General features: G+C 40.0%; 2 protein-coding genes across 4 annotated transcripts in view; both read left to right on the forward strand.

Moving 5' to 3' along the window:
- Window positions 1-14940, forward strand: part of porb (P450 (cytochrome) oxidoreductase b) — a 30717-nt gene extending 15777 nt beyond the window's left edge. For both annotated transcript variants that reach the window (XM_050059678.1, XM_050059686.1), the window contains 11 exons: window positions 2341-2465; window positions 4104-4193; window positions 4913-5011; window positions 5326-5442; window positions 5591-5709; window positions 8021-8202; window positions 8342-8491; window positions 9192-9459; window positions 10557-10702; window positions 10942-11027; window positions 12736-14940. In XM_050059678.1, coding sequence (XP_049915635.1) covers window positions 2341-2465; window positions 4104-4193; window positions 4913-5011; window positions 5326-5442; window positions 5591-5709; window positions 8021-8202; window positions 8342-8491; window positions 9192-9459; window positions 10557-10702; window positions 10942-11027; window positions 12736-12880 — 1527 coding nt within the window. In that variant the 3' untranslated portion in view covers window positions 12881-14940. The remainder of the gene's footprint in view (window positions 1-2340; window positions 2466-4103; window positions 4194-4912; window positions 5012-5325; window positions 5443-5590; window positions 5710-8020; window positions 8203-8341; window positions 8492-9191; window positions 9460-10556; window positions 10703-10941; window positions 11028-12735) is intronic.
- A 2320-nt stretch (window positions 14941-17260) lies between these two features.
- taf15 (TAF15 RNA polymerase II, TATA box binding protein (TBP)-associated factor) overlaps window positions 17261-25038 on the forward strand; it is a 12138-nt gene continuing 4360 nt past the window's right edge. The window contains exons 1-10 of one of the 2 annotated variants that reach the window (XM_050063559.1): window positions 17261-17402; window positions 18193-18217; window positions 18353-18386; window positions 18473-18581; window positions 19858-19912; window positions 20319-20461; window positions 20592-20772; window positions 22536-22570; window positions 23138-23170; window positions 23472-23581. In XM_050063559.1, coding sequence (XP_049919516.1) covers window positions 17393-17402; window positions 18193-18217; window positions 18353-18386; window positions 18473-18581; window positions 19858-19912; window positions 20319-20461; window positions 20592-20772; window positions 22536-22570; window positions 23138-23170; window positions 23472-23581 — 735 coding nt within the window. In that variant the 5' untranslated portion in view covers window positions 17261-17392. The remainder of the gene's footprint in view (window positions 17403-18192; window positions 18218-18352; window positions 18387-18472; window positions 18582-19857; window positions 19913-20318; window positions 20462-20591; window positions 20773-22535; window positions 22571-23137; window positions 23171-23471; window positions 23582-25038) is intronic. The other variant, XM_050063567.1, reaches the window with a different exon arrangement.

The raw sequence follows: 25038 nt of genomic DNA on the forward strand, positions 1-25038 counted from the left end.
TCGTGAAATTGAAGAACGGAGGAGGAGAGAGAGAGAGAGAGGCGCAACAGGTAGAGGACGAGAGAGGAGGAATGGCTGCTGCAAGGCTGCGTAGCTCTGGAGATTGGTGGTGTACCTGTGAATGCTGTGCCCCAGTGCCCACAGAAGAAGAATGCCTCTGTTGCAAGGAATGGGACCGGTTGCAGCCTTATTTTCAAGGTCTGGATGTGACCTTTGTGGAAAAAAAGCTTGTTTAGTGGACTAACTTTGCACTTGAAGGGATGCCCGTTCACTTACGTTTTAACAGGTCTAACGCTATGGCTGTATCTAGGCTAACGGCTAACATGCTAACTATTATTTTTGTCACTAATCACTTGAAACAAATTTAGGACGATAGGAGACAAGTTGAAATAAACCGAAATTTCCCTTTAAGTTTCCTCTCAAACACTTATTGTACACGCTTACAAGCATGTTGAAAATTGTCTAAAATCTTAAAATGTACCTATATAGTATTTGTGTTGGTGTTAGTGGTTCATAAACATGTTGGTGTTAGATTGTGTACTGTGCATGATGTCTATACAAACAGTGCTACTCTCTGTTCTGCGTGTGTATCTGTTGCTTTGTTGAAGCTTGCTGCAGCTAAAATTTATTTTAATTATCAAATAAGTCAGTTATCTTCTCAATTAATGGTTTTGTTGATGCAACATCAGAAAACAGAGAAACATGCCCATCACAAAATTATAGAGCCCAATATAAGGTTGTCAAACCCAATAAAAACAATTAAATTTAGTGAGTAAAGACCAAGAGAAGCAATTAAATCTCACCACTGAGAAACCATGAAACATTTGGAATTAGAAATTACTGTAACATTTAATCAGAATATTTGCTTTAGATTGACTAATGGACGCATCGTTGTAGCTGTGGTTAAATGTAATCACCAGGTGTTAAAATCATGTGAGCTCAGCTGATGTAATAAAGTTAATCTAATAATATATGATAGAAAAATATTCAACTCGGACCACTGGTACACACATGCTGGAATTGCAGTACCCCTGTCATGAACGTAAAGCATATGAGTCACATACATATTCAGATTTACCTCACAATTGCTGCTCCGCAGCCTGTTTATTTTGTCAGCCACGCTATGTCACTTTGCCTCGCCAGCCTATATCGCTGATGTACAGCACTCAAGCCTCTCCAGCATTAGCTGCGTCAGGCTTTGTGTGCATCATGAATGAAAGGGCTTTGTGTGTTGTGTCGTCTGTTCTGTCTGTGCGTGTGTGTCATTGTGTCGAGGGCTGGGGTGCAGAGTCCCTGACCTCATTGGAGTGAGGAACATGACTGTGGGAAATCAAGCTAAAGTGTGGAGAACTGTCACGTCTTTCCTGCTGTAGTTTATCTGGTGTCTCAGGGCTGTATCAGAGTGACTGCATACATTACATTCCCTGAGAGATGGCTCAGGGTCTCTTGTAAGACATTATTCACTGTGGCATGTACCAAATAGTTTGAAGCAATGTTGGCATTCAAATTCTAAGCCTACAATTGAATGCTCTGCGGCTTTTTTGCAAGTCTTTTCATTGTATTTGAACCCTTTATTTCCACACAGTTGCAGGCCACACTAAAATTATTAGTATCATACTATTTGTAGAATTAGATTCCAGTGGTGGTTGCGTAGGATTGTTTCCAACTTGTGTGATCCAAACATTTCCATTAACTCCAGAGCGTAGTTAAGTCCAAACGTCAAAATTTATCAAAAGAATATGAGTTTAATCCGTTCCAAATTTCAAAACATGCTTTTATCTAATGAAATATTTTGCTTCAGTCCAAACATGTTGGCGTTTAACCTTTCAGAAACAACATTTGACTACAGTAAAAAAGCCTGTTTACCACACATTAAGGGAGGTACGCACCTGTATTAACAGGATGTTCTAGCAGCACCGTAAATTACATTTATTCCTTCAAGAAAGTTGATTTAATTAAAACATACGTACTCATTTCATCAGATGAACCACTTAATTCAAACTGAGGATTTTGTTTGAGAATTCATTATTGTTTTAGGGTGATGACATAACATTTTAAGCTTCATTTGAAAACCTCAATAGCAGCTTCAACTGTCAAAAAACATCAGCATAGCCCTAATTGCATATTTCCTCGTTCATCATTCTATTTTAGTAGCATAAATGAAAAAACTTGATTGACGTTCACATGGCAACTGAAAAGCTGTCAATCATCTGCTCTGCTTGATTGTTTAACTGTGACAGGTTTTAGATTCATCGCCAACACGGATTTCAAGTTCATCATGTGATGTTATTTCCATTATAAATGCTTCCAAAGTCACACACTGATCTGTTCTGTCTCCAGGTATTCGCTTTGGGCAACAAGACATATGAACACTACAATGCAATGGGAAAATACGTTGACAAAAGGCTCGAAGAACTCGGGGCCAAGCGCATCTTTGACCTTGGCTTAGGAGATGATGATGGCAAGTAAGTGACCTGTTGATCCTCTGAGTCAAAAAGGACATGATGACTAAGCATGTCTCTGAGTGTAGAGGTGTTCAGTGCAGCACAAGTGAGATGCTGTGGACCACAATCAGCGATCCTTTAATCATACTGTAGGCAGCCGAACCATCATGTCACCTTCTTCTGTACACAAACTATCTTGAAATCTACTGAACACATTGGTCCTTGAGTATTAACTTGAGGTTATTTTATAATTCCTTCAAGACAAAATGTACATTTTAACCCAAAAATCACAATAATCAGTATGTTTGCTGCATCAACCACATACTTACACACATATATAAGAAAAAATCAGCATGTTGGGCCCAGTCGTAGGTCTAGTCTTGGTATTTTCAAAACACAGAACATCATCTTGGAGTATTTTAAGGGCTGGGACACATGCTGTGTCTATTACTGCCTGGAAACCGTGGAGTCGGGCGCCACTCTTGTGCCTACACTGTGCCAGCTCTCAAGGGCCAGAGGCAGGTTGTGCCTGATGTGTCCAAGCAACCATAACCAGCACTGCACTGCATCACAGCTTACTTACCGGAAATTTCGAGTTTGGAGCTGATCTTCTTCCAGGCATGTTTTTTAAGTGTGTTTTTGGCCTAAAATGTTGTCTGTGGGACAGATGTGAAGCTCTGGGGAGCCCTGCACCAAAATAAATGATCAACTTAATCTTCATAGTTATTGTAGACTGATATTTTCGGAAGAAAGGAAAGATGTCTTTTGGCTGTAATTGGTTGCTGCTTGTCGTATGGTGTAGTGCACATTGCTACGTTTCAAAAGTCGAACTTTGTTTATCTCAGGGAGCAGCTGTCATGCCCTAAAAAATAGGTGCTTTGGAACGATTGCAGCAGCGGTGTCGCTCTTGCTTTGGAGCACAACTTCCATGTGTGTACATTGACGACACTGGATTTGAAGGTGCCTTAAGTCTTAAGAAACATCAGTATTTATTTCCATGCCTCCGCTAAGGTGATAGCTGTGGCCGGAGGCATTATGTTTTTGGGTTGTCTGTACATCCGTCTGTCCGTCCCTCCCATTCTCTTAAACGCAGTGTGTCTGGAACGTCTTGAGGGGATTTGGGACAAATGTCCTCTTGGATTCAAGTATGAACCACTTAGATTTTGTTGGTCAAAGGTCAGTGTGACCTCACAAACAGTGGTTTTGATCATAACTCAGAAATGATGACATTTTATATCCCAAAGCTCAACTTCACTTTGACATCATAATGTTCTGCAAAATACTTTTCTTGACTTTATTAAACATCATAACTCTGGAATAGAACAAGAGACATTTGGTCAGATACTGAATCGGTGACACGAATATTGGGTCTCCACCTTGAAACTTTGCTGACTGTACAGATCTTCTGTGCTGCTGGGGGCAAGATGTGTTTGAAGCATCCACTTTTTGCCAAAAAAATACACTTAATACGTTCTATTAAATTCCTTCAAAGTATTCACTATTTATATTATATGAGCCTGGATAGACATGGATGCAAACTGTAACGTGACTGGTTGGCGTCTAGTTTTCAACAGTGCACATGGTTATCATCTCAGTACAATGTCTAGTTTGTGAATTCAGACATCTTCTTCAGCTAACTCGATTGGTTTTGTTTTTCAGTTTGGAAGAGGACTTTGTTTCATGGAGAGAGCAGTTCTGGCCGGCCGTCTGCGAGCACTTTGGAGTGGAAGCCTTGGGAGATGAATCAAGGTTCAGTCATGAACAATTTCTCCTTTTATGCGTTTATCTTTCATCATTTCAAATTCCCTTTTTGTCCCCATCAGTCTTTAAGTTGTCTTATCTTTACCCTTAAGTTTTTTTTCCCACCTTCACCCTTTACCAGCTCTGTATTATCGTTAAGTTGTGAACATTAAACAGATGACACAAGAGGAAAGCTTGTACATTAACACTAATTTATGTGGTCTGAAGTAAAGGTTAAGTAAGGTAGTTTTCATGTAATGCCTGTTTTTCAGTAAGAGAAAGGGGGTGTATTTTCAGGTTTGCTGTGATTCCTTAAGTAGAGTTTCCATGATGACTCCAGACTTCAGCTGAGGTTTAAACAAAAAAATAACCACAGACTGAAGTCACAGGGTGATCGCCACACACTGATAAGCCAGTGTGAGTTATCGTTTACATCAGTGTCACATGGTCATAGTCCACTCTTTTTTTAAACGCCCATGTTTTGACTAAGACGTGACTTGTTATATAATGCTAAATCAGGACATATCTGATTTCTGATAAACCCCGCCCATCTGTCTGTGAAATGAACAAATACAAAGAATCATTTTTAAGGTGTTTTTTAGTTAAGTGGGCAAAAAGCAACAGCAACTGGCAGATTTAATTTTATTCCACTAAGATCTAAATTGATTTCACTGTGTGTGTATATGCGTTGTCTGAGGAAGCTAACTTGAAATCCTTTTCCCTCACAGCATACGGCAGTACGAGCTGAAGGAGCACACTGACATCAACATGAACAAAGTGTACACAGGAGAAATTGGCCGCCTGAAGAGTTTCGAGGTCCAAAAGCCGTGAGTACCGTAGCAAAGAAGTTGCTCACTGCCAGAAGTCATTCATCATTAAAGCGCTGTCTGCTCATTCATTGCTCACATTTCACCCACATTTATAACCAACCACAAAGTTTACCAAAGGTCACTGTTGGAAAATGAAGCTTTCTGCCTCCTAGTGGACGGAGGAGACACATTTCTGCAGCTTTTCTTTAATCAAACTTTAATAATACATTTATTTATAGAGTGATAGATCTTTTTAATTTTTGATTTAAATGAGTTTTTACATCTCTTTACGATAACGTTTTGACATTTAAGTGTTGCTTTTTTATTTGTAGGCCCTTTGATTCGAAAAACCCTTTCCTGGCTCCAGTCACTGTCAACCGCAAACTCAACAAAGCAGGGGACAGACATCTTATGCACTTGGAACTGGATATAACAGGCTCCAAGATCAGGTGAGACCTGTTGGATATAGCTGAAGTTAATGTCTGGATTATGCTTTTCATATAACCACGTAGGACCAGATGAAAAAGATTCATGTTCTGCTGTGAGACTTTATGAATACAGGTTAAAGTCTGAATTTTTCACTGTCTGTGATTTCAGATATGAGTCAGGAGACCACGTTGCTGTTTTCCCCACAAATGACTCTGCACTTGTGAACAAACTGGGACAAATCCTTGGAATGGACCTTGATGTGGTTATCTCTCTAAACAACCTTGACGGTATGGCATTGAACGCCAGCGGCACATTGACTTCCCTCGCTTGTCCCTGAAACCCTCTCACGAAAACCTCCCTTGATATCTACACGCGACATCTGCCAATGAGTGGTAGATTGTTATATGACCGCTATTGCATGTTATTGCTGCAATATTAAGTGTTGACTCTTCTTAGGAATTAATGTTCCTCCTGTGGTCATGAAGATCACCACGTGTACTCTGTAGTGGCACAAGTAGCATTTAAGGCAGCTCCTGTTCAATGTTTATTAACATCATTGAAAATGACAGTGAGTGCTTAAAGGGGTAGTTGAAGTTTTATAAAGTGGAATTTTATCAGGTGCTAATCAATAGGCAGTGTGTTACATACAGTAGATGTTACCCCAGTTTGGAGAAGCAGACAGGAGTACTGCAACGGAAGCTAAGCAGTGATGGGTGCAGCAGCAAAATAATTAAGCCACGTAGAAAAAGGCCTACGTAAAAAAAGTGAATATTTGGTGTAAGTGGACGCTATATCGAGAATATTTTCACTTTACCTTGCCGCCAGGCTGCTCTTTCTTTTGGCACTACATTTTCTCAACTGTAAAACTTCTGCATTCCTACGCATGTCTGTCTTTTGGCCCGTTCTGTCTCCTTTTGCAGAAGTTCTTCTTGTCCCCGCAGTGAACAGCGCTTTGTTGTTGCTGTTGTTGTATCTGTTGTCTCCTCTGTAAAGATCTGAAAGTCTGACCCAAACCGCTGATCTGCGGCATTTATGTAGTAAGATTAAGATGTGAAAATATTCCCAATATAGTGTACACTTAGTTACGCCCCCATCAAGGGGAGTAAGGGCGCAACATGAAAGTGCGTAAGGTTGTTGCCTCCCCGGTCCCCAAACCAGACAGCTCAACGCAGCAATTGCAATTCAAAGTTAAAGTATTTATTATCGTGTGAAAATTAACTTAGTTTAACAATAATGTGAAGCAAAAATAACTCCAGGTGGACCAAGGCCAAAATGACAAACAAAACTACTATCTAAACCCCAAACATACTAACTAGACATTCACTAAATCTGGCTCCCTAGGATGCATCAGAAAACATGACAGAAGTGTATAAAATAAAATGGCAGCCCACCCCTACAGCTTCAAAGTTAAGGTAAAAATAACAAAAGTAAACTAGTACCACAAACAGTCAATGTTAAATGCTCACAGTCTGTTACACACACTAACACTAACACTCACTATGATGGCCCACAGGAGGCACAATCAAACACTACCGAAATACAAATCTCTAGATTTAACAAATACACAATACAGGAGGTTTGGAGGCCGAGGACAGGAACGCCGCTGCTGTCAGACATCCGGATTGTTGGGAAGCCATGGGTTTAAGCCAGCAGACTGTAGTAGTAGAGGAGCCAATCAGTGGTCGACACATTCAGACCGAGCCCACACCGCCAGCCAATCAGCACTCCACACCTGACGTAGAAAGGAGCACTCACTCTCACAGTCAAACTTGGGAAAGACACAGAAAAACTGATACACGTCAAAATATGGCCAGAGCCGTAACACACTGAGAAGGATGTGAATTGTTTTAGGTGGCTAAAATACATTTTTGCTGCTAACCCTATCCACGGCAGTACATAGCTCAGCTACTGTGTCAGCACAACTGCCTGCTTCTCCAAACTGGGGCTGTGCTGACCTCCATGTAGTAAAGGTATTACATTGACTATGGATTGGTGTTATCGCAATACTGGAATTTCTAACTTCAGTACAGTACCTTGAAAATGATTGAAATTCAATTCCATTTCAATATCACAGAAACAAATTACATTGAGGGCACACACCTTAAATTTTTTTTATAACATGACAACTACGGCTTTTTCTTTTTTGGTTAGTAGCAGAGAAAAGCAAAATGACTGCAGTAGAGAATGTGGTGCTGGTACCAGTGTATCGATACTGCAGAATATTAGTATCAAAGCTGTTTAAAATATGCGGAATCGATTTGTATCCCTGCTCTGGATAAGTACCTTATACTATCCTGCTTCTAAAATCTGAACTCTCCCTTAATAATGAAAGACTTGTTGCACAATCTGAGATAATCACTTTATAACTTCTTGTACATGCGTGTATTTTATAAGCCCCAATCAAAAATGAACTTGATCAAAGCATGCTTGGGTAATGGTGATCTGTACTCCGTAGATTAATCAGAGCAGTATCACCTGTAGTGTTGGCATTATATTTATATTTTGCCCTTCACAAGTTTTTATTAAACATTTATGACGGTTTGACCATGAAATGAATGTTCTAGATACCCAATAAAATGTATTTATTTTATTTTTCAGAGGAGTCAAACAAGAAGCACCCTTTCCCTTGCCCCACCACCTACCGCACGGCCCTCACTCACTACCTGGACATCACACACCCTCCTCGCACCAACGTCCTCTATGAGCTGGCACAATACGCCTCTGACCCCAAAGACCAGGATAATATGCGAAAGATGGCCTCTTCCTCACCTGAGGGCAAGGTCAGTGCGAGGAAGTAAAGCTCATGTTACACAAACACAGCTGCAGTTACATCTCGCCCATATCTGTGTGTTATCAATGCCCTTTTTTCAATCTGTCTCAACCTCTTACACCACCCTTTTTGTTGCTGCCTCTCTACAGGCACTCTACCAGAACTGGGTGTTGGATGCCAGTAGAAACATCCTCGCCATCCTGGAGGATATGCCTTCTTTGAAGCCTCCCATAGACCACCTGTGTGAGCTGCTGCCTCGTCTCCAGGCTCGCTATTATTCCATCGCCTCCTCCTCGAAGGTAGTTCCCTGTTAAATCACCCAAGAGAGGCAGAGTCACATCATTTTTAACTTGTCAAGGACTTCATTTTTACAGATTCTTTGATAGTATTAGCAGCAAAGATGCACAAAAATGTCGGTCACAGTTATAGACCGTATAAATGTGGATGTAACCACCATGACGTCACCCACCGGTTTGTGGACCACCATTTTAAAGCCTCAAGTTTGGCATTTTGGCCGTTGCCATCTTATTTTTTGGAGCCAGAAGTGACCATATTTGGAGGAGAGGGTGGAGCTGTGGAGGATAGGCATTGCTGTGCTTTTGTCCTGATTGACAGGTCGCCATGGTAGCCACGCTCTTTAAAAAAATACCCTCTTTTATTCTCTGTTTACTCCAAATGGGACCACAGCTTACAAAACGAACATCATTCTGTACTTGAAACTTGTGATTATGACCATAAACTTGTTAGGAAAATGTTTACTGAGGTGATAAATCAAATGAGAAGTAGAGTCATATTCTCAGACTTCTGTACAATCAGATGTATTTTTGCAGCCACTGGAGGCGCCCCCTGCTGGCCATTACAAAGAATGCATGTTCAGAGCACTTCTGCATTGGCTTCACTTTTCAGACCCTGAGGCTATGTCCACTCATGTTATACAGCCTATAGACAGATCTGAGAGTTGAGGCAGAGGGCTGTCTGTAACTCTCCTCTGCTCTGTAGGTTCACCCCAACAGCATCCACATCTGTGCAGTAGTGGTGGAGTACAAGACCGCTACCGGCCGCCTCAACAAGGGAGTTGCCACCAACTGGCTAAAGAACAAACTGGTCACTGACAACGGCCACAAGTCCACTGTACCCATGTATATCCGCAAGTCTCAGTTCCGCCTCCCCTTCAAAGCCACCAACCCAGTGATCATGATCGGCCCTGGGACAGGAATCGCTCCCTTCATGGGCTTCATCCAGGAGAGGGGCTGGCTCAAAGAGCAAGGTATTTATAGAAACTGTTGTGTGTGTTTTTTTGACCTTATTACAACCTTACATCTCCACAAGGACAGAAAGATGAGGGTAATGACCTCCACATGTGTTTGTGACACTCCTGTCCTTGTGCACGCTGCACGACCCACACAGAACATCACAAAAGTATTTAAGGGTTGATTGACTCGCATAATCAGGGCTTTAATTATCTTAATTCAGCTATTAACTTCTTGTTTACTCACAACACAGACCTAATTGATAGTATAAGAGGACCTGCTGTGTTCATTTTCAGGTTCATACTTGTACTTTGGGTTTCTATTAGAACATATTTACATGCTTTAATGTTCAAAACACTTTATTTTCCCCATATGGTCTGTACTGAAACACCTGTATTCACCCTCTTTCTGTGAAGGCTATGTTTAGCGCCTGTGTCTTTAAGTCCCCCTCTTGAAAAAGCCCAGTCTACTCTGACTGGTTAGCATGTCCAGGTCTTCTGGGTCTCTGCACCGTCATTGCAGCGGGGGAAATGACTGTAACAGAGAATAGCGGTAATTTCTACTGTGAAAAATCACCAACAAAAGCTTAGAAACCACAGTTTTCACAACCGGACATGTTCCAGCAGAAATGTGATCCAAAGTCTGGGAGAAATTAACGACATCCACAACCATGTTTACATGTTTCCCTGATGTTAGCATGTAGTTTGATGTAGAGGTGTAGGCAAGGTAAGGTTAACACTTGAGGTTGCGTACCTGGAGCAGATGACCATATAAAGAAGTCTGACTGTGTTACTAGCTGACATCAGCTTGTCTCAAAAGAAGAAGAAAAAATGTCCACTTTTAAATATGTTTGCCTCATTATTTTAAACTTTGGCCACGTTTAATATTGAATATCCAACATTGTAACATTATATATATATATATATATATATATATGGCAGAAAATAAAGAAAAGCACAACAGGTCCTCTTATAGTAGGAATTGTCTAGTTACTTAGGAAACACAATAAATGTGCGTGCAGTTGGATCTGAGAGTCATATTTTTAACTTCTGTGGAAGAGCCTGAATGGAATCATCAGCACGCACAGAATAACAATGTTTTGTTTCCTTTACAGGAAGGGAGGTTGGAGAGACAGTGATGTATTTCGGCTGCAGACATAAGAACGAGGATTATATCTACCAGGAGGAGCTGGAGGAAGCAGAGAAAAATGAAGTTGTAACGCAGCTTAATGTTGCCTTCTCCAGAGACCAGGAGCACAAGGTACGGGTGATTTCGTCACTGCTGTTGGTGTCCCTTAGAGCTGAGAAAAAGATCCTTGTCTTATTTAAATAATTAAACACTGTTTTGTTGAACTGAGAACACAGAGAGTGGATTAGAGAACAGACATACACATAAATAAAACACAATATTCTGTACGTTTATTGACCCTTTATTGGAACTTTCCGACCATATGATGCACATGTGAACAAAGTTTTCTCTTTCCATTTTCAAAAATAAAGGTGTACGTGCAGCATCTCCTGAAGAAGAATAAGGAGCACCTCTGGAAGCTGATTCACACAGACAACGCTCATATCTACGTCTGCGGGTAATTAATACATTTGACCACCTTAAGTTTCACAAAGTTCAGACTTCAGCATTAATTTATTTATGTTGTGAAGGAATATTGAATTGAGTTATTGAATTCTGGTATACTTGAATTGTTATCACTAATAATTTGTGACTGTTTGATATGAAGGAATTAGGATGTACGCTGGAGGGAAAACAAATATATGGAAACCCACGTTGTCTTTGGTGCTTTGGCACCTCCTAGAGGGATAGTTACCACTGGTTTAAATACTCCCATCATTCACGAATCAAAAGGAAATAACTTCCACCACGTTTTAGGTGAACATGACCGTTTACTGGTGATATTTTTTTTATTAAATTGAAAAATCCGCCAAAATCCGGACAAAAAAACCCTGAAACTAACACAACCAGACATCTAATGCCAGCTTTACACCAAACGACTTTTCAGGCAAATTCACTGTTGCAGACAAATTTCAAATGTTGGAATAAAATCATGAGCATTGAACCTCAGTTGGATCGCACTCCTGTGATGTCGATTATTTAATGTGAAGTGGTCTTAAAACTCAATCGGAGCTGTCTTCAGTCAGTGTTTTTCTTGTTGTGACACTCTGACAAACTCAAACATGTTTGATAGTATTATACGTTTTTAGTCTTGTTTCACGAAAATACTGAAGTTCAATGACGTGAGCAACTAGTATCTGCATTCTGTCCAACACCAAACAGGTAGCAACAAACCAGGTAGACAGTAAACATGGAAGGTTCAGTTCTCTTCTACTGTGGAAAAGGAGGAGAAACTGGTGGAGCTGTGGAGTGAATAAGAGTCTGTGTTATATTCGGCGTATATTCAGCTAACCAATGGAGGCTGGTAGTTAGTTGAGGTGGCAAAATTCACATGTAAAGCTTGTGCACAAATAGAGTTTATCTTTATGGATTATATTGATGCTGAATTGACAAGAATACTGTCGACATGTGGCGCTTTTTATCTTGTGTTTCTAGAGTTATGTGTTTTTGTGGACTTGTAAGGAATTGTTAATATGGCATATTTTTTAAAGGGAGTTTGGCATAATATTTTCCACCAGGAGCAGGATAGGAAATAATCTCAAAAGGAATCTATTTGTAGTCTTGCAAATAGTAAGATAAGATCTCCAGCAACGAGTTCCCACAGTCATGGAATTTCAAAATCACATTTTCGAGGTCTGAAAAAGTCCTGGAATTAGTCAAAATCATTGAAAAGTTTTGGGGGAAAAACATGGAATTTTATTGTGTATTGTATTGTGAAATTGTTCCGTGGATAACCTTCCATGTAATGTAACATAACGGCAAATGAATTTTCTGTAGCTGTTGACTCTTCGTAGCTCTAATATGTGTCAATGTGTGACAGTGTTAAGTTTACCATCGTGAGCGTTTAATCGTTTTCAACCTGGGTTTGTCTCTACCTTCGTGTGTGCCAGCTATCGGAAGTTATGTTTGAAAAGAGTTTGAATCTGATACTGGGCAAGTGGGTCAAGAAAAAAACAATTATGGGTGCTTAAAAAGTCATGGAAAAGTTTGGAAATTTTGTCATGAAAATGTTTGGTAACCCAAACTCAAGAGTTTGACTCAAGAAGTCACACTGTCTGTAGATTTGAGAGGACGTCAGACTTCAGTCTTTTAATAGTATACTTGAATTCTTTTCAAAGTCTTCCAGTGTATATCAGGCATTAAGAGATCTCGCTCTCCTGATTTAGGGATGCAAGGAACATGGCTAAAGACGTGCAGACGGCCCTCTACGAGATAGGAGAAGAACTGGGAGGCATGACGCGCACACAGGCCACAGACTACATCAAGAAACTGATGACGAAGGGACGCTACTCGCAAGACGTCTGGAGTTAAAGAGCGTCAGTCTCACTACTCAACTGTTGGTTTTAAATTTTCTATTTTTTATTGTGTGTCTTGTTTTATCAGGACTGAATATAAAATCATTTAACACTTGCTCATCACCCTGGTTCATGAAAGCTACAGGTAGCAGAAGATCTTGAGGCAAACACTACCTCAGCAGGTTTTGTCGATAAACACATTCAGCAGTTTTAGTCTGTATTTCCTGTGTATGCTACACTATGTTTCTGGACCACCAGTCTGTGTCTACTGGGGGGTCCTGACTTGAGCCGTGGTCTCAGACCAAACAACCCCGACTGGTTTCTAGAGATCATTAAGAGTGATATAAATGAATGAATTTGTTCAATCGGGTGGTTGACTGCAACTCTGGGTGCTTGGGGGTTGGGTGTAGGACACTGCTGGCTTTAAATTCCTCATTCTTTCATGCAAATTCAGCAGAGAGTCATCTTCATTTTAGATTTAAAGTGGAAACAGACAAACTTCCGTTTTCCTCTGAGCCTGGCAACAGGGCTCATTTTGCTGCAGTTTTGTCCAGTTAATTCAATTGTTCCACTGTCTGCCATTTCCGCAACTGGGAATTGTAACTACAAAGACCTCAGACTGATACTCTTTGGTAACTGGAGATGGCTACCCGAGAAGACAAAAGCGCTGTCCTCTTCCTGTTTTAGTTTCACAATGGTTGATGCACGTCCTTTGTGCTCGAAGCCTCATTTTTCCAGGAGATCGTATCCAGTGTCAGACAGAACTGTATAATGAAAGCGAGGCCTATAGGGAGCCAGTGTAAACGCAGATGGTGTCATTATTCTATAGCCACTATATTGTGCGTTCAATTTACTTCTGATGCAAAAAAAAATGTCTATTTCCACTTTAATTTTGATCAGATTCATTTTTATATTGATGAGTCAACCAGAGCAGCTTTACAAACTGATGACTTGGCATGGGGCAGGGTCTCGCCGCGCCCCACTTCTGAATGCACCTGATATAATTCCACTGTGAACATAAAGATTTAAATTAAAAGAATTTTGTTCATTTTGCCATCTTGAAATATTCCTAACTTTCATCTGACTGAGTAACAAATCGTGGACGTGACACCGCCGTATGTTGGATCATATGTTAAAGTGAATATACAGACGTGTGTTCCTGTTGCAGTGTGAACACTCGGAGAGGCTTTAGACGTGACAGGTTGATGACTTTAGTTTCTCTCGGAGCTGATCTTGTCGTACTTTTGAAAGTACTTACAACACATTAAATGTTTTAGAGAATATGTAAAAAATTCTGTGAGGAAACTGTGTGATGTAACAAACTAGGTACAATTATATTTGCCTTTGTATTTTGACAAGGGATTTTGCCTCTTATGCATAAGTTGCTGTTCATTTTAATCAGTAGCAGTAACCTTTTGGAGAGGCACAAGAAGTGGTGCAAAGGGGAAGATCATGTTTAGAAAAAAATATTAGATTATGTGGATTTTATTTCTCATAAAAGCCTGCCTTTAAAGATAAAAAAATAATCTGACATTACCCTGTAATATTTGTAAAATGTTAATTTGAAATGTTTGCCTTGAATCCAGATCTGGCCTCCTGATTGGTGGTTCTTTGTTTTATATGCATCTGACAGCAGAGGAGTGTGACGAGGGTTTGTCACGTGGCAGTAACACTCAGACACGTGACGACCACCTCAGTTTAATTATCTGTATTTTTGTATTTTATTTTGTCCAATTACATATGCACCACTACATGAAGAAGATGACCAGACACATCGAAATGTTTTGTCTCTGAGCATCTGTCTCATCTCAGTACATAAGTGTGAATACGGTGAGTGTGAGGAGGTCTGCCAACCAGTTAAAATGCAGCCTGTGCCTTTATAACACTGCCTTATGTTATCAGTTAGCATTTAAACCCTGACGCTTCACTGTTGTTTATTTCTTCCATGCTTACATTGTGGTAGAAAGTCACTTTACTCAGTACTGTCACTTTTTTTGTCATTCCAATTTATGATGTAATTATTTGATTTTATCAAGGCATGCATTTTTTTATGAATAAAATTGGAATAATTTGTCAGATGTGACTTTTTATGATTAAACTTAATGAGGTTTGTTCATGTACAGTGGCTGCACACAAAACATCACCCACACTGCAAACTTCTGGATGTGTGTGGAGGTGTATTGCAAACCAAAGTTGTGCGTGTAAAGCGATCAGTATAACTTGTCATCAGACGTGAGGTTTCAGCTCCGTCACACTAATGTTCTCATAGCAGTAGTGTTGAGAGGTTAAATCACACAGGGCTGCAGTGTGTTTGTTTTAAATGTTTTGTAATCATGAGTAACCAGCAGGAACAGCCTCATCCAAGAAGGAAATGTGCTGAATTATTTATTATAGGGTATCTAAACAAAATCCTTTGTAAGGCCTAATATGATCGGTCTTGAGGAAGCTACTTTGAGAGCATATCTTTGCATGCTTTTAATTCTTTAACACTGAAGGAAGTTGAAGTACAGCAAAGCGACCCTAGGGATAAAAATCTAGTTCGGTTAAGTCAAGCTTCTTTGTAAAAAGTGATCAAATTGACAGCGTATGTGATATGAAATTATAACAAATATACAAAAGAAGTCACATGCCAGCATAAAATGCAATCAATTGAGTTTGTTACGAAAGTGCCCACTTGTTCACAGGTCATACATAAACCAAATGAATAAATAAAATACCCTGTTACTCATGGGAAAGTGCAAGAAATGCAGCTTTGGTTGTGTGCACCTGCCTCCCAGAAACTAGAGTCCAGGTGGTGGTACTGCACCGAGCAGGATTACTCAGTTTGCCAGGTAACTTCTAAAATAGTATGCAACAACTTTCTGAACTTTTGTTGATAAAAAAGCAGTAGTCAATACTTCTAACTAACTACTTGAATCATTATGTTGTTAGTTAAACTGCCAGCAAGCTACTGCAAAAAAAAAAAAAAATTAAACTAGCAGTTTTATTACATGTATTTCACTACTACTCAATACTGGATATGATAAATCCTGTTCTGGGTTACAAATAAACTTTTATATTGTCTTTTCAGTTTGATAAAAAGGTCCAGAAACATTTTACAACAAAGTACTTTATTTGTTATATGCACAACTATACCGGTGAAGCAGTCATTGGCAATGAAATGTTTTCTTAAGCTATCTCCAACAGTGCTCTTATATTATGAGTAAAAAGAAAATCACAAAAGTAAAAATAAGAATCTAAGACTAAATACAGAATAGTGCAGGGTCCCAGTACGCCAGCTGCAGGGAGTGAGTATGCACAACTCCAGGATCCTGAAATGGTTACAACTAAATGGAGTGCAGCCATAAATTAATATACTGTACTTTTGATATTGATATTAGGTGGAATCTAGGTTTTGATGTCAGGTGACCGAAATTCAATATAAGGTCAGTGTCTAATGCCAACGCCAATTTGATGTAGAATACTGGCAACTGATGACGCTGGTATTTTGTCTGTTACATAACTAACATCCAGCGTATCTCATGCTAACCCTACATGCTATATCATCGACAACAGGGCTTGCTTAAGTTTCTATAAGACATTTCACCTCTCAGCAAAGAGGCCTCTTCAGAACTGAATGTATAAAGAACTTAAGAGGCTTCTTGGATGAGAGGTGAAACGTCTTTAAGAAACTCAAGCAAGTCCACTTGCCTACAATATAGCACTTAGGATCACCATGACCTGGATGACTGAGAATCTTCACTGTCACGTCCTATGCCGACATCATCTTGATGTAATGACATTGAGTCGTAAACCCAACATCTGCAAAACATCATGTCAATGTCCACATAACGTGAAATTCTAAGATTGTTAGACATTTAAGATATCATCAACCAAAGTTTCATTCCAATCAAAATGTAACGTCCATTCAGCACAAGAGTCCAGTGTCTCTCTGATGTCATATTGAGATCTGATGCCAGTTAGAAAATGTGGGGTTTGGGACCTCCACCAGAGAGTTTTGAGCATCAAATGCTTATTTTTCTATATCCTGGTGAATGTCTGTGCAGCAATTCATGCATTTTCTGCAACAGTTTATAGTGTGAATGTCTACAATTTTGTCAAAACAAAAGTCCTCTGCTTCAGTCATGTTTCTGCGTCCCCTCACAATATCAATACTAAGCTGAAACCTGCAAAAATACTGATGTGCTCATTTAATTTTCAGTGTCTGTTTGGAGTAAAGATACCATCAGGTATGACAGAGACTGAGATTAATATTAGTTCTGCCTTTTTTAAAACTAATAACTGAGCACATACTGCAGCTATCGTGGCTGATAGTGTTCCTATTACACTGTGAACCTGTAGGTGGCGGTGTTATAACTTATCTGTGAATCCGAGCAGCGCGTGCTAAACAGGAAGAAGAAGAAGCTGAATAAGGGAAGTGTCGCACTGTGCTCCGGCTCAATTCAGTGTCGCTGCGTAGATGTCAACCAGGGTTTTTATCAGCTAAATAGACTTCATTGTATTTTAACTATATACACAACGTCACAGAATGGCCACTGGTAAGTCAACGTGTTATTTTATAATGTGTCAGTGTTGTTTTGTGTCGTTTTTGGAATGTATAATGAAAAGTGGGTCGAGTAGCATTGGAGCTAATGTAGCGGACAACCGCGAGGCCAGAAGAAGGGCGCCGTCTATCTCATGGAACATGGCTCATATTTCATTAGCAGGGCAACGTTAGCTTTGGTGTTTGAATAACGTTGAATGTGCTAGTTTTCAGTACGGATGTTTAAAACCACAATTTGTTGTACATATTTACTCACACTTGTGTCGTAACCTCAGTGCCGTTACGTGGAAACACCGCAGAATGAACAAGGCCTTGTCGCCGCTAGCTAGCTAGCTAACAGTTAGCTCACGGTGTCAGCTGGGGAGAATGAATGCGTCTTTGTTTATACCGATCCTATTGTTTCACTGCTGAGCCAGACACGTTTTGCGTTACTCTTAACAAATGTAGTTTTGGAGTCAATTGGCATTACTTGCACTGAAACAGTTTGGTTTTAAGCTAATTGTGCCGAGGAGGGACAGCATTTATGGCAGTTTGTCTCGTTTCAAGCGTTAGCCCAAGCCGAGACCAAATTGACCGCCATTTTTACCGGAGCGGCGTGCTAACTGGCCCGTTGGCGTGTGGCTGCAAGTAGCTAGCTGCCCTGCTTAAATGAGCTACGTCTGTCCTGAAGCTATTTGTCAATTATCTGCTTAGTCACTTTGATACTTGGTGTGTTTTAACCAAACGCGTGCGGGTAGCCTTTTGAGCTAAGCTAACATTAAATCTCTGATGAATTTCTCTTTCAGATTCAGGCTACGGTGGCTCTCAAAGGTAATGTACAGTCACACAAGCCCGACATTAACTTTCTGTATGTATGTATGTATTCAGTTGTATATCTGAGACCCATATGACCCATATGATGTTTTTGTAAACCGGAAGTTAAGTGTTTTTATCATGTCTTTGCAGCTACGGATCATATGGCGGTCAGCAGGGCGGACAGGTAAGACCCTTCCCCAAATAATTTGTCAGCCTGTCTGCTGAAAGCTTTATAATTGTAACTGTCTAATTGGGCTTTCTGATTGACAGGGCTATGGACAAGGAAATGGCAGTGGCTCTTATGGGGGACAGAGTTATGGTGGCTATGGCCAGCAAGGTAGCGGCGGCAGCGGTGCTGGTGGTGGTGGTGGTCCACAAGGTATAGTATGTGTGTATTTAATCAAAGTAGCTTGCAGAACTGCAGTGAATGGTACATTGCATTGATGCCTCTTTAGTTTAATTCTCACTCAGAAAAAGAGTCGGCACTGTGTATGCAGAGTGATACGTCATAATTATGACTACAGTATCAATTGAAGCTTTTATGGATTGGAATACTTTATATACGAATTCTAATAAAATACCAAAAGTTACACAAGTCCCTGATTCTTTTTAGTTTAACAAGATAATTTTGACAAAGTTTATTTCATCATCATTGTCAGTCCGCCTTTGTCAGTTGTGTCATTTTGATTATGTAGCTACAGTGAACAGTACAGCTAACACAATTAAGTAGTTATTCAACCCATTAAGTCACCCAGCTGGAGAAGCAGAAGCACCCTGAGAGAATACCATGCACGGAAAAGCACAGCAAGGACGCCAAGGACTGTCATTCGGCTTAACATTGATTCAGCCTAACCGTAAAAAGTCAGAGCACAGACTTAGCATAGCTGCCCCCAACCTTTTACTTGGATTTTACCAACTATCTTGTTTATGGCATCGGTGCACATACTTGTGAACAGTTTAAAGGAAGCCTAGGGACATTTCACCAATGGTTGCGTGCAGGGTTTGTTTATGTTTCAAAGTAGGCCGACAATGTGTCAGAGTTACCGCACCCCTGTCACATATTTGTAAATGAGTGCCTAAAGTTATTTGTACTATTACTAGGTCATTGCTAATATTACTGAGGTTTTCTGCTAAATTCAGCACAGTGTTTCATTCAGTAAATCTTTGGTTTACAAATCAGCAGTTCCAAACATTTAAACTGCGTTGTTAGGACATTAATTAAACATTAATTAGGGAATTAATACTGATTTGTTAAATGTTTGCTGAATGAGTTGTGCTTTTGTTTGTTTGAGGCCTAAGATATCAATCATCTTTTAGAAGGAGTTGACCATAAGCGATGGGCTCCATTGAATTTACAGTGTTAATGGAGTAAGGCAAAGTAATTCCTTATGTTATTGTTGAAAAAGGAAAACATTAATACCTAACACTGATAAAGAAATCACCACATGTTAAAAAGGAGTCATTCTACTCTCTTAATTAAGCACCCTGACGCTATTTACAGCTGAATGTTTAAACATAAAAGTGGACGGAAAGACACTGCAGAACATCTCAAAGATGGTCATCAATGCACTTCTGTTATAGCGAGTTTTGTCATCTGTCAAAAGCTGATTGTTTTGAAATTAATTTCTCAATTTTGTGAATTTTCTTTTTCACAGACAGTTACAGCCAATCTCAGCCACAGAGCTTTGACAATTACGGACAGGACTCTGGGTAAGACACTAATGTGACTTTGTTAAAATACTTTCTTAAATTGTGTGAGTGCTATGATTTGTCTGTGCAGAATAATTCTTACTGACATTCTTTGCCTCAGTGTCTTGGTAACATTAAGATCCACTTAATAATCCAAAAAAATCTTAAGTCAAGAATTGGAGCATCACAAAACAATATAATAAGATCATTCTGATTATTGTTACAAACCTGATAAAGCCAGGGGCAAAACTTTTATTTTGGGGGACTGAAATGTCAGTTTGTAAACCAGTGGTATTTTTTGCTCCACTTTATTGTAAATAATTTTTAATTTATCTGCTTGTCTAGGTGCAAACAACTCATTGATGGGTTCAAATGTTGGGCATCTTTGTTGTGCTAATTGTAGTGATTTTGCTAAAACCACTTTCAGGTATGGCGACAAGCCGTCTTACGGGCAAGGCTCCTATGGTAGTCAGAGTCAAGGAGGAGATAGCTATGGACAGCAAAGTTCCTATGGTGGCCAGGGAGGAGGAGGAGGAGGTGGTGGCGGCAGCTATGGAAGATGGAGTGAAGGTAAAAATGACTGGTTTTTAATTGCATTTAGAGACTACACCTGTTCTTTAAGTACCTTCTACTGCAACCAAAATGTGCTGTCTAATAAATCAGGCTGGGAAGTTGCTCATTCAGTCTATCTTTTCATTAGGTGAAGGAGGTGGTCAGGGTGGGAGGTATGGACGTGACCAGGGAGACCGTTCCGAGGGAGGAGGTGGCTTCAGAGGCCGAGGCCGTGGTGGCTATGACCGTGGCGGTTTTGACCGCAGTGGTGGCTATGACCGCAGTGGTGGCTTCGACCGTGGTGGAAGAGGTGGACCTCATGGTATGGGGTAAGTTGCATAGTGCCACTACCCCCAAGGTACCACTATTGACTGTGAAATATAAGACATGACTTGTTGTCGCTCAGCACATCATCACTCAACTACAAACCATCCACATAGACAATTTTCACCACTCATCTGCTTTGTGCTCCAGATCCCCAAACTCTAGTATTTTTTTTTTTATATATATATGTATACAAACTGGATTTATCCTAAGTCGTCACAGAACACATAGGTAATATTCACCGACCCCACACTTTGTTCCACTTGCCCAAACCTTCAGATTAATCCTTTTTTATTTTTTCATCAAAATCTGATTGAAGTTTTTTCATCAGAGACATGCTGGTGTTAAATCCACATTGCTGTTATGATCAAATGATCGATAATCACTCGAAGCAGGTGGTTAATCAGAGGTGAGAGTTCTTTGACCCACTAAGGATCTCCTTGCTGTCATTTGGGTCTTAAGTAATGATTGGAGCCTGAACATGTCTGCCCAAGGACACGCTTTAAAGGTATCGCAGACCTGGTTGTCCAGTCATATTATCCCAGACATGGGGATGACAGGTTTTGTTGTTCTGCAACAGAAGAGTTTGTAATTTTTTTCCTATCAAATCTGAAGAGACACCATGTGTCATTTTTAGAGGCTGTTAAGTGAGATGCTATTGAAAAGTGACTAGCATTACCTCTCTAGCAGATGTTTCTGCAAGGTGAACGATGCTGCAGCACAACATTAAGATGCGGAAAAGTGCTTTCTTAACGAATGGAAAACTTTTTTGCTCCACGCTGAGATGTGTACGGTGATGAATGATCTTTTTCACTATTGTAAATGGATGCCGTTCCCCTTCATGACTTGCAAAAGTTGCAGTTGGGGGGTTTTGGCTAAGGTACCTGCCCACGAGGAAGGCAAAAAAAAAAATGCATTTCGAATTTTTGGAAGACCCAGTGTGGTACGATCTAAACAGGTACACTAGGTAATGCTAAGAAGCCGAGTGGCTCAGCTTTGTCTTGTTAGTTTGTTCTCACAAATCCCTCTCACTTAGACAGGAGCTTTTTATGTCAAATATCACTTTTTTTTCTTTTTCATAATTTTATCAAAGTTAAATCTCACGCAGCCATACTTTCTCAATTGCCAGACACTCAATTTTGGTGTGTTTCTTGTGCTCTGAGGACCACATGATAGTTTTTGAACAATGGAAACTCCACTGAGACGATGCCCTTAGACCTGGAGCCACATCTTCAGCTGCTTCACATTCAACAGGTTTCATTCAAGTGTTGTATATTTGACAATGGCGAACATGTGTGTTGTGTTAACATGGATCTACATTTTATACTACAGGTGTTCAGAGTGATTGAACTTAAACTTGGACCTCAGTAAAAGGATCTCATAAACGCACTCATTGGAAGATTGCTTATCAGTTGCTACACCCCTTCACACCAATTTGGCCTCATGTTAAAAAGAAAATCAGCTGGTTTTCCAGCTCCTGGTTTCCAATCTGGTCATGTAAAAAGCAAAAGTACTAAATTCTTTGTAAATGGTGACCCAGATGTGATAATGGTCTTCGTCACTCGTCTACCTGATTGTTCAGTCAGAGCTGCCTAGTCGTCTGTTCATTGATCTCTAATGTCAAAGACTAACACATTCCTCGTGTGAGACATTTCCACCATAGTCGCACACCCTGGCAGGAGTGCAAACTGATGGGGATGTAGGGGAGCTTTGAGCTCTCAGTTGGGACAAAGGAAAAGCCATCATATCTCCAATTTTTCCTCTGCAGAGGTGGTGACCGTGGTGGCTACAAAAATTACGGTGGTAAGTGACGAGCATCAGAACTGTGTCGGTTGGGGAGGAAAGAACTTGAGTTAGCAAAAAAGAAAAGAGAGGGGGATAAAAGAGAAAAAACCTCAGTGAATGCCACCATTTTCATGTCCAGAGCCCAAGGGACTCCACCTATTACTCTTAGCAGGGTTTCTCTTAAGTGACTTCAGATATGGTAAAGAACATGGAGCCTGAGTTGTAAAATAATGGTATTGTTGCATGAAGACAAGGGCTGATTGTAAATGACAGAGGTGTTCCAGGACGAAGAAGGAAAACTTTCTAAAACTGGAGACATTTTGGTTGTTTTCATTTCTGGTGTAAGCTCAAAAAAAAGAAAGAAAAGAAAACCCAGAACAATTCTGTTCTTGTTGCACGGTGTTGGTATGTGATGCAACGGTATGAAAACACCCATCAGAGAGCCTTAAACATGAACATTGTTTAATTTTCTTTATCATTATGCATTGTTAGGGATGAAGTTAATATTTATTTGTGTGAAACAGTGTGACAGTCTCAAGGTTCCTTGCTCAAGTTTTCTCTTCCACCCTCTCGTCTGTTTTACAGGCTCTCGAGACTACGACTCAAGGGATGAACCAGGTGAGAGTCTCAAAATCTTTCACTGTAATCTGCTATCAATGTTGATATCCTCCTTTAATGGCCAGCGCAGAAAATTTCTGATGGCACATGCCAGTTGTAGTTTGAGTTTGAACATAATTTAAAGCTCAAGTTCTTAAGCACTAATTTATTTGAGTTTATAAAAAAATAGAATTTCAAGTTCAAGTTCATCAGATTTGGTTTGTAAAATGACTATGTATACTCCCAAAAGTCCAAAAAGATCTCCATATAGAATTCAATGCAATGATTGCTGACGTCTTCTCTCCATTGATCTCTTCCACAGCTGGTGAGCAGGATAACTCCGACAACAACACCATTTTTGTCCAGGGACTGGGAGAAGACGCCACAGTTCAGGAAGTCGGAGACTTCTTCAAACAAATAGGGATCATCAAGGTATTGAATTAGTCTCTTGGCACGTTGGCATTCATTTACACAGTAACATGCACCGTAATCACTGTGGAGACTTGATTAAACAGGCAATTAATATTCAGTCTTATATCCCGCTGCGCATACTCCAATTAATGTGATGTAACGGGTTTGTCACATCAAAATTAGCGAAGGTGGAACAGCTGAAGCCCCTTGTGCCATTTTGCTTTGCATCAAAGTAGGATTTTTTTCAAAGTCTCCACCAGTGGTGGATTTGTTTGACTGTGCAAAGCCTTTCTCTTTTATTCCTTTAACCACCTACTCAAAAAGGTTTAGGTAGAGATATTTTACTATATCAAAATACCTATATTGAAAATCCTGAAATAAAGGTTTTAAGGTCTTTTAGTCTTTTGATATTTAAAAGTTGTTATGTTGCCACTTCCAACTAGAAATGTGGACTTTTCTTTGGGGCCTGCATCTCTACCCCAGCCTTGCTAACTGATGGCTAGTTTATTTATGTACAGTGTGTTAGATGACAGTGCACTGAGCTGACCATAAACAGGCAAGAGAGCAAGTGTTGCAGACTGTGGTAAAAAACCCTAATAAAGATTCATATTACAAATTTGCCATTTAGATGTCTAAAGAATGCCCCTAAAACCTGAACAATACCAGGATGTCTTAATTAGAAAATGCTACATTGCTGTTTATGTGACCCACATCGGATTTCGAAAACTGTCATATGTATGGAGTTTAACTTCGGTAAACTTAGGCCAGTGAAGTCACAGCCTCTAGAAATTGTAAAAGTGTGGAGGAGACATTAATTGTGTGTGGACGTACCCTAACAGTGGAACATTAGCAGGGTTCAACGCTAAGGTTTTTTTTCACTTGCCCGGTCGGGCAAGTTGGTCAGAGATCTACTTGTCCGAAGTCAGTTTTTACTTGCCCTATAAAAATTGTTTAATTTAAGCGGCTATCAAATAACAAAGACTGCAGTTATTTTCATGTTATGTAATCTTTATTCACACTGTATTTATTAATTAAAGCAACATATGTCATGTATTGTAGCTTAATTCCTACACAAATATGACAGTGTTAGGGCTTAAAGTGAAAAATGTGTCAATCATTCTCCGTCTATAATTATGCGCCCATGCCCACCTCTATTTATTTTTCACCCCTCTCTCCAGTTCTGCTGTATTAACACCGGGTTTAATATACTTTGCTTCCATCTCTCTGCCCTGCTCTACTGTACTTGAACGCTACTTAGCTCTCTCTCTACTCTACCATTAGACTACCACATCCACCTGTTGCACAAAACGCACACAGCAGTGTTTACCCTAGGATGGAGTTGTAGCAGCGGAGGTGAAGCACACGCATGAAAAATAATTTTCACATGCGTGAAACTTATTTGTATGCTTGCTAAGCACAGCCTGCTGGGATGTTTCTATGTATCTACTGGCACCAGAAGGGCTCTTTAGGACTAAGTA

This window comes from Epinephelus moara, chromosome 2, assembly GCF_006386435.1.
Source record: "Epinephelus moara isolate mb chromosome 2, YSFRI_EMoa_1.0, whole genome shotgun sequence".
In the NCBI taxonomy this organism is placed as follows: domain Eukaryota; kingdom Metazoa; phylum Chordata; class Actinopteri; order Perciformes; family Serranidae; genus Epinephelus; species Epinephelus moara.